Raw genomic sequence first — 10,433 nt, 5'->3', positions numbered from 1 at the left:
ATCATTGCCCTCATATATCGGCGTCATTCGGTGACTTTTTTACTCACAGTACAGGCCAACCTCCCTTTAAACAATATAAGGTAGCTATAAATAAAAACATTCCTAGCTTTCTTCATTCCTATTTAATAGCACCGTTAACTATGTTCCGATTTTCGCTTGTCAACATCTTTTCAAATTGCATTTAATGCCATGGCGTGTATATACTATCCGTTGTTTCATTCGATTAAAATGCAAATATTATTATATGCAAGGGGCATAACTCAATTTGCTGTCTAGATAATTTTCTCACTTCTCTTGTTACAGCTTTTATATATTCAACCTTCTCTGTCGTTTAAATACCATCTTGGATTTATACCGAAACCCTGCAAACAAAAGAAACCCAGACTATACACAAGGAAAACGTGACAGACTCTAAGGTCGGTGCACAAGATAACGAGGACACCATGAGGTCTGCCCCCGCTCCCCCTCCCTTCCCCCTTTAAAAAAGCGATGCTTCCTGCTTGGGATTAATTATCATTTAAATGATTATGATATGTAAGCATGCATATGAATTAGTTTCAAGCCTTGCTTAATATTTAAAATCAGAGTACTATATGAAACTGAAACAATAATGGATGTCATTTAAAAAAAAAAGAAGAAATTTTTATATAAAAATTCGAAAAAAAGAAAGATCGAAAAAAGAATCATGAAAAAGTTCGCAATAAAGCACTACGTGTATGCCGATACTGAACTGCTGAATGAAGTGACGCTTTGACCGGGTGTCGATTAACTTTATGTCGATTTGACATTCAATCGTGCAAGGAACGACAACTCGGAATCGAAATAACAAACTGTCTCTCAACTTCGTCTTTGTTTAAAACTGTTGTAATTTAATTTGCAAGGCCGACAATTGGATTTAAAGTGCATATAGATAATGATGTTTGCTGGAATTAATGATGCAAAGCCTTTCGATTCAGTATTGTAAGTAGTCAATCATGTTTTCGGTAAGAAGATTGTTGAGATCGGCCCAATGTTTACAACCAAACCATCCATCATTCAGACATGTGCACGTGGATTTAAAGAAAACTTTGCAGTCATCTTTAGAAAATTACACGGATTTAAAAGTATTTCCTCAGCGAATTTCGAATTGTGGTTTTGGAAGAAGTTTTACCAACACATTTGTAGATTATGAAGACTATGTGGGTCCAAATGAAAATGCTCTATTTCATGTGCAATTTTCTAGTGTTTTCAAAAGAGGATTTGACTGTTTGCAGCAATATCTGAAAAATGATGTTGGTCTCTTTGACAACTTTCACTTGGACGGTGTTTCTAATGATGATAGAGACCATTTCCATGCATTAACTGCTCTGAGAATTTTTCTGGAAAAGCTTGGTAAGTGAAAATTAATTGAACTCAGGATTACAACCTGTGTACTGTACTGGTAAACGACCAATTCTCGCCAAGGACCATTTCTTGCCAGCGCATTGTTATGTCAATTTATTGATACGTAAAATAATACACGAAAAATGATGTAATAATGCACTGGCCAGAAATGATACTTGGCAAGAAATGGTCGCATGCCAGTATACTGTTTTAATGTTATTGTGGGTTCAAACGCCGGCGCCAGACAGCCCAGTTGGTTGAGCACCAGACTAGAGATTATGGGGACCTTTGTTAAAATCCCAGTTTAGTTTGTTGTTGTTTCTCACATCCTGTTACTATTTGATGCCATGCCAAACTCTGTAGCTGATAGGTTACTAGTAACTCATGCCAGGTGTGTTGATCAGCGAGGGCGATGATCGTTTAAAGGGGGGGGGAGGAATGTGATGGTCAGACTGGTTTGAAAACCGGCTCCAGATACATGTAGCTCAAGGCATATTTTCAGTAACTTAATAATAAGAAGAGGGGAGGGATGGGGGTCCAGACCCAGAATTTAATAAAAAGTTCAAATTTACATTGTGGGAGGATTGGGGTCCAGAAATTCTAAATTCACATATTGCAATTTTTTTTTATAAGCATCTGTCACCAAGGGGGAAGGGCACCATAGGATAAGGGGGACTAACTTGTATAGGCCCAACCCAAAAGACAGGGGGTCAGCCTAAAGACCATAGTCTTAAATTGACTTCTAAGTCAGATATGCATAAAGCTATAACTCGAAGGCAGGTTTTACACAATTTATTGATTAAGTGATTTGAATTTAACTGAATTATCAAAAATAATCAAATAGAGCAAAGTAAAATAGAACAGGGTAAAAATAATTATTTCTTAAAATGCCAAATGAGTTAGATTTGAATTCGGTGCGATGTTGCTTAGTCTACTGACAGACTGGAGGACAGTCGACTAGATCGTTTTTCACTTGAAAGAATTCACAGAAACGAATACAGATTTTATACAGGGGAATGTTTACATCTTTTCTCTATTCAGAAGTATTTCGGAATACGTCGCACAATTTTTTAACATTATCATCTGGGTCCCTTCATAAAAAATCCTGTTGACTTTTAATTTTTAGATGTGTATTGAAACCTAACAAGCTAGAGGGGGTGTTTCAAAGGGGAAATCTTTGGATTTTTTATTCTCTTGAATGAACACCATTTGAACCCAGAGGTATTTATAAATATAGAACAATTAAAGAAAATGTTTGGCTTAAATATCTTGGGACAGACTACTGTATGGATTTTTTCAAAAACTGAGAATACTAATTGACATTATGAAAATTAGCCTAGCTAGTCTAGACACAAAGAATAGAAAAAGCAAATTTTTTAATATCACTGCATACAATTAAAATATGAAATATATGTGAAAACAATGTATAGTTATATGTACATTGTCAATTCATATTAGAAAACATAATGAAGTAGTGCATTTTTGTTCAGAACAGCACTTTGTTGTATCACATAAATTTTGTAACAAAAATTGCTTAAATCAGCAAGAGTTATCTTTCTTTGCCTAAAAATACTGATTCAAAGTTTTTCAATCAGCACATTATACTTTGTCATAGTTTCTAAATTTCCTAAGGATAAAAATGCTTTTTCTTTTAAATTAGGCTGGATGAGATCATTGTAAAATTGATCCATGTGTCTTAGAAATGCTATAATAAATGTAAACCAGAACCTGTTATCTGTTTTTTTCAGAAGTTTGAGAGGAGTAGTGTATCAGAACAGCAGATTTTAATCAGATTAAGGGAAGTCAAGCTAGTCTTGACCAGACTAAAATGATTTATGAGCGGGCCCTATGATATAGCGGAAGTTAAATCATTTTGTTGAAAAATCTATTAATACGGAAATATTTCCAGAACTAATGTCATTGTGAGTTTTCTCTATTATATACCCCACTAATGTTCAGCGTGCCTCTGTTTACTATGTCTAAAAATATCCCGACGTTAAATGTCAATTTAAGGGCGTCCTACTGTACATAAACAGAAATTATTGCGATACCATAGAACCCGCGATTTCATAGGAAACAAGTATATTTATTATTTATGTATTTTTTTTTTTTCCATATCTGCTCTCTCATGATAGAAAACCCTTATTAAATTTTACACATTTAGAATATGTTATTGATATCAAATTATGAAAACTACATGTAAGCCTACAGTTTGCAATAGTCTCAGTCATGGTTTTTTTTCCTCCAGTAACAATTACAGTACATTTACTCCTGTGAACTTACTACAAAGAGAGAAATGAAAAATTTCCATCCAAAGATTCTAAACCTTAAAACATTAGAAATGTACAATAATTGTTCATGTGCTCTGCTAGTGCATTGAAATTCAAAGAAGTTATATTAAATATAAATATTTTGAATTTCAATGTGTTTTGAAAAAAAAAAACTCAATACATGTGAGGGGAGGGCAGAGTTGCTACCTCATTGTTCAATCTTGAAATGTGTTTAGTTTCCCAGTAATTTTAAAAGTTTTCTATAATTGTTTCCACTCTGACAAAAGTGGGAGATCAGTTCATTCAAAAGTAATTTTTCAGTATGTGAATTTAAATGTCACTTTCCAAAACAAATTGGGGCCAAGCACCGCCCCCTTGATGCCCGTAATAATAGTGAGTGAAGAGAAACAAAAAGAGATAATTTCGTACAGAAGTTATCTCTCTTATCAGAGGATCATTCAACCTTAAGAAAGACCTAGTAATTAAAATGTGCAAGTTACAGAGGATACCTCCCTCCCTTTAACCATGTAAAATAACAACTCTGTTTTAAAAATATGTATTTCAATGCCATATTATAACAGTCCTGACCCAATTACTAAGATGTGTTGTGTGAGTCTGGATTATAATTCTTTTGACAAACTTTTGCAAGATAGATGACAGTAAAACATGATTATGAAAAAAACTGTTTTAGTTGTGCCCCTTGAAAATGTTTTCAGTTCCATCGAACTTTGTTGTTTTTTATTTTCACTGCCCCAACAGTTAAGGTGGTATGGGACACTTCCATGTTGTGACGTATTGTTTATCAAAATAAACAATAAAATAAAGTGTAATTATATTATTACTTATTAGGTTAGTTACTGACTCACTACGGAAATATATTGGGTTGATCAATCTCATAGATGGCGAGGCGAAGCCGAGCCTTCTATGAGATTGATCAACCCAATATATTTCCGTAGTGAGTCAGTAACTAACCTAATAAGTGTTTTGTTTTCTCGAGGACTATCAAGCGACATATTTATTCACAAATAGCGATGATCTACGCAAAGCCATGTACAAGATGCCTTACATCTCTTCCAATGTAACTCATTTAAACTCATCAAAATTTTCATCTCACCTTTCAAATACTCTTTCAAAATCTTTGCTTTACCCATGTTTACTTACAATGTTTTGTTGCTATTCAATTTCAAATGTTTTCTCCCTTTCCTCTGCAGAGATTTGAGCAAATTTCGACGCTGCCATTTTGTTCTGCTCCAGACAAAACAATGTGACGTCAATATTCTAAGGGCAACTACTCAAATTTTAAAGAATTTCAAAGGGCAACAACTCCAAATACTTTAAGAACTTACAGCATGCAGTTTATGTATAAAATACTATGAAATGTCGAAATGAGTAAGCGAAGCGTCGACCAATGACGGCCATATTGCCCAATATTATTTCTCACAGAACAAATAATTAGAGATATATGAGGCAATCACGTGCTATGTTTAAACCAATGAAAATGTGACGTTTCAGTCCAAGGGAAAACAAAAGTAGTTTCTATCCAAAAATGGTCACCAAACTCTGTAGCGCAGTGGGTTAGAGGGTTTACTACGAACCTGTAAGTCATGAGTTCAAATCCCGCTGGGGGTTTTACAATTTTTACCTTTTCAAATATTTTTAAAAGCTATTTTTTGGTGAAATATTGTAAAATTTGAAAATTCTAAAACAGTGAAAATTTTTCAATTATATAGTACTTTAATCCACATTAATATCGACAGATGTCCCATACCATCTTAAATATACTATGGCCTCTATCTTCAGACATCATATATTTTGTGGTCACTGTTTTTCTTATAAATGTATCCTGTTTACTTCCAGCATTCCATGAAAGTAGCTTGAAAAGCTCACAGAGAAATGCATTTGATGGTAAAAAGGAAGGAGAAATAGCAGCACTGTTGAGCACCCATCTGTTGTCATGCTTAGTGTATGGAAATAAATACCTCATCAGCAATACCTACCAAAAGCAACCATCACAATGTCCATGTCTAAATCCAATCCAGTGTATGGAACATATTCCATATGGAGAGACAGGTTTAGGTAAGTTAAGTTTGTAACATTTGAATAATATTATGTGAGATAACCTTAAGATAAAAGGTACATGGGTGATCTCAAAACATTTAAACCATTTCCAATTAATGAAGCTGATAGGTAATATATAGAGTAAATCCTTGAAAATCTTTTTCTCAGAAACCAATCAGCCAGGACAGCTGAAACTTGTGTGGTGACACCCTCAATTAGTGTAGATTCAAAGTTGTGAAAATGATGACTCCCAGGGGTAGGGCAGGCCCACAATTTGGGGTCAAATTTTACAATGGAATGTATAGAAGAAATCCTTAAAAATCTTTTTTCACAGAAACAAATCAGCCATGAAGCTGAAACTTATGTGGAGACAACCCTAAGTAGTGTAGATTTAAAGTTGTTAAAAATTGTGCCTCCCGGGGGTAGTGTGAGGCCACAAGGGGGGGTGGGGGGTGGAATTTTTACATAGGTAGATATAGAGTAAATCTTTAAAAATCTTCTTCTCAGAAACTAATCAACCAGGATAGCTGAACCTTATGTGGAAGCATCCTCAGGTAGTTTAGATTCAAAGTTGTGTAAGACTCTCGGGGGTAGGGTGGGGCCACAATTGGGGGTCAAATTTAACATAGGAATATATAGAGTAAATCTTTAAAAATCTTCTTCTTCCTCTTCCTTTTCTTCCTTCTTCTTCCTTAAAAATCTTTTTCTCAGAAACCAATCAGTCAGGAAAGCTGACCCATGTGTGGAAGCATCCACAGGTAGTGTAGATGCAAAGTTGTGAAAATCATGACTCCAAGGGGTAGGATCTTCTAAAAAAAACATTTGCCTAGAAAAGCTGTAACTTAAGTGAAAGCAACTTCAGATAGCTTGGATTCTAATTCGCTAAAATCAAAAGTTTGAGGAGTAGGGTGGGGCCACATTGGGGATTTAGTTGTACAAAGTAAAACCTTTTAATCATTCACAAAAAGTGAAATGTTTTCATGTATGGTTTTACTTATATGCAAGCATTTTGACATATTGCTGGTTCTTTAAAATTGTTTAGACTTTAGCCCCTGGACGCCTCTTGGGCCTCACAAGGGGTTCAGAGTTTGATGTACGTTTATATCCCATATATAAACAATTGTTTAGGATCTGCTTGAGAACTGCAATACTCAACATGTGATATGACTATAAAATCATCTGGGACTGGATCATACTGTAACTATACCACATTGTCCACATATTTTTGAGCGATGTGGCCCATGGGCCTTTTGTTTATACATTTTGATAGCACGCAGCATCCCGACGCTAAAATACGGCTGGAAAACGATATTATTTGAATCATCGCAAAAATACTTTGACCGGGGGTATTTCTTAAAATTTATGTTAATACATTTATTGACATCGATGTTAAACATTTTATTTGATGCATTTTTATGACGTCATATGTACTTTGTAATCACGTAACGGGCGAATCCTATATTGCAAATGATCTATTTAAATCGCATCGGCGCAGGTGATTAATGACATTAAATTATACATATTTTTAAGAAAAATCCTTTGTTAAGTCATATACTTTGAAGTTATTGCTTGGGAAAGAAATACATGTATATATTTTGTTTATGGAAGATCTTGTTAAAACATTCCACATTTTTACTAAACATGCAAAAGCTATTTACAAAAAAATGGGGTAAATCCGTAGGTTTCCCAAGCACGATTCACATTGGTACCTATATTCTCTACCAATTTTACGTAATATATTTTAAAACTGTGTTGATCTTTCACCTGCGCCAAGCTGGTTTTTACATGCATTAAAATTTCTTCATTCAGTTGTTTACATGTAGCAGGGAAAATCTCCAAACCACTAGTTTATAAATAGTCTTTTTCTTAAAACGAAGCTTTCAAACTGCAGATTATTTGATACTGGTTTTTAATATGAATGAATTCTGTACGTATATCATTAACGGCAGCATCTATGTAATGGAAACTTGTGGTATTATACTGGTTTGATATAATTCACTTTTAACGTTAAGATACATTCCCTGAGAACTATCGACAGGAATGCAGATTGTGACGTCAAAGTTAATTATGACGTCATATTGTGTGAAGTACAGGCAAGTGACTTTCTACATATCGCTGACAAATCCATCGGGAAGCCTTAACATGCCCGCGCAGGGACACCCCCTGCCATTTATGAAAAAAAAATCATTGTTGGAAGTTTTCAATTCGGTTTATTTTTGTTCTTCTTAACTAATGAAGTGGAAACAAGGCACGTTGACAGTCCTATGAGTTTTAATAAGATTCAGTTATGAACAACTAGCTGGTTTCTATGTTCATTTTACTGATCACAGCCTCCAAATTCCTTACATGAAATTCTGTAAGATTTGTTGAACCATTTTGCTCAGCCACCAGGTCTTTCTAGTTTGGCATCTAATATGTTTCATAGCCCCCTTCCCACCCCTTTAATCACTTTTTTTTCTTGAGTTTATGATCTTGATAAATGCATGTACTAAGCTGTACAAACAATATTCATAATGAAATGCATGTAAACATAGGAAAATAAATCTTTTTTTAAGCTTTAAGGTAGCTCCCTACTCGTAAAATTCTCTGAGGAAAGTTGAAAAACCGAACTGATTTCGACTTAATAGACTTAAATGTCATCAATTGTTTGAAAAAATATACATGTCATCACACTTTTTTAGATGCCAGATAAACATAAACTGAAGCATATTTTAGCATTAGAAAACCGTATTTTTTTTTGTTAAAAGTAAAATCTTGTAGGCAGAAATTTGTTTTTCTTGTTTAATTTTAACGTCAACATTATCAGAAAACTAAAATTACAAAAACTTTTTAAAATTAATCGTTGAAATAAGAAAAAAAATAGCATTTAGACATACAACTGAGAGAAAAGTCAGAAAAAGAGTTATTTCCCCTTTGCATAGATAAGATATATAAAAATCTGGAAATTTAGGATAAAATTAAGTGCAAAAATATCTTGAACCTACCAGTAATTCTAATTACATCCATGTGATAAAATTCACATAAAATAAATAAAACTATCTTGCACAATTTTTAAAGAATTCGAAGTTTTACAAAAAAGTGTGACATCACAGAACACTGGATCTACTTTAAGCTACAGTTTGCCTAGTTCAGTATTTCAATGCACCAATATCATTACCCTAAAAGTGTGTTTCCTTTCTACATAAGGCATTACCTGAATGGTCTGGACAGGTGTAATTAAGTTACCATTCAGTAACATTTAAGTCACATTTCAGTTGACAGAGTGGCAATGTTTTATCCTGTGGATCTTTTAATTCAATTGTAGGACATGAGGAGCTATGGTATGGACACCCAGGCATAGTTTTGATCCCAGAGGACCCACCAGACTACATACCCATTATGGTTTATGGAGAATTCCCAAATGATGATGATGATGGTCTTGGTCAAGAAAGAAATGTTAAGCAGAACAATGAAAACTCAACAGAAAAGTGTGACTTTGAATCTGAAGACATGCATTTTGACAAGTGTGCTGAACAGATCTTTAGCCAAGCCATTACCTTTGCATTTCATCGAGGGAATGCTATGAATGATAGTTGTGTTCAACCTGTGTCAACTTTAATTCCATCTTTGGTACTGACTCCTTCTAAGTATTACATAGTGATGTACGATTACATGAATGACATTTTGCTTAGCAGTAGTCACCAATGTTGTTCATGGTGGGATGACAGCGATTTGAAGTTCAATATGTCAGCTGTTCTTCAGATGTGGATGGTGCTAAATTATGTAGACTTCGTTCCTGGATTTAGCCAAAAAGCAGAACATGTTTTAGCTGGTAGTGGTAATTTTCACAACATATTAAAAAACAAGCATTTGTTTCAAAAGACTACACACATTTCTCGCAAATCAACATTCAAATCTTCTCGGAAATGTAGAAGACTCTTAAATAAGGAAGATAATATTGATTTGGATGAGGAGGTACAATATAATAAGAAGTTTCCTAGTATAACTACTTGACACCTTATTTGACTACTATAACCTATGGAGGCATACAATTGTATGCTGTATGTTCTCGCGTGTGTTCGAAATTAAAAACAAAATATATACTGGCGATGTTTTTTTTTATGTCTTCTGTTTTTAGCTTGCATGTTACAAAAGCATTATCATATGTTACACTGTAGATCCTCAACAACTGTATACACAGATTTCGTTAAACAATTGTGGGGACGTTTTTTAACTACAATGAATCGCAAGGAACCACAACGAACCCCAATGATACCACAATGAACTAATATTAAGTGAATACATTCATGACTATTTAAAAGTGTCACATATACAATTTACAGGTATTTGACAATGCATTAATATGCATCTACAGTGCTGGCAAATTCAAAGTTGTCATTATATAAATAGTGCCAGATGAGTTTGGGAGGGTAACAGTTGAAATTGACACACAGAGGAAACCATTAGGTTGACAATGGTTTTCGAGGGGTGTCAATTTCAACCGTTATCCTCCCAAACAGGCACTATTAATATTACGGTATTATACTGAATGTCTTAACATGAGATACTTTTTTACTACTTAGAAATGACATGGATTCTACCAATTACGCGCTAATTTACGCGCACATAATAATTCGTTGTGTTACCCCTTGCTAAGTGTGTTGCTAACGCTGAGGGTAATACAACGGATTGTCAACTGTGTCTCAACCAATCAGATTTCAGTATTTAACATAAAGTATAATAATATAATAGATAAATATAAGC

The 10,433-nt window shown here is 34.2% G+C and overlaps 1 protein-coding gene across 1 annotated transcript; it reads left to right on the top strand.

Annotated features, from left to right (window-relative positions):
* Positions 1-728: 728 nt before the first annotated feature.
* Positions 729-9,771, top strand: LOC128170403 (uncharacterized). Its single transcript, XM_052836177.1, has 3 exons — positions 729-1,371; positions 5,490-5,708; positions 8,995-9,771. The coding sequence occupies exons 1-3, from the start codon at positions 975-977 to the stop codon at positions 9,681-9,683; spliced, it is 1,305 nt and encodes a 434-aa protein (XP_052692137.1). The 5' UTR covers positions 729-974; the 3' UTR covers positions 9,684-9,771.
* Positions 9,772-10,433: the final 662 nt, after the last annotated feature.

The sequence above is a fragment of the Crassostrea angulata genome, chromosome 2 (genome assembly GCF_025612915.1).
Source record: "Crassostrea angulata isolate pt1a10 chromosome 2, ASM2561291v2, whole genome shotgun sequence".
Taxonomy (NCBI): domain Eukaryota; kingdom Metazoa; phylum Mollusca; class Bivalvia; order Ostreida; family Ostreidae; genus Magallana; species Magallana angulata.
This window is presented reverse-complemented; position numbering and strand designations above follow the sequence as displayed.

Coding starts and splice junctions, on each gene's coding strand:
- LOC128170403 (XM_052836177.1), top strand. CDS start 975: ATGTTTTCGGTAAGAAGATTGTTGAGATCGGCCCAATGTTTACAACCA. Junction 1,372..5,489: donor AATTTTTCTGGAAAAGCTTG/GTAAGTGAAAAT, acceptor GTTTACTTCCAG/CATTCCATGAAAGTAGCTTG. Junction 5,709..8,994: donor ATATGGAGAGACAGGTTTAG/GTAAGTTAAGTT, acceptor ATTCAATTGTAG/GACATGAGGAGCTATGGTAT.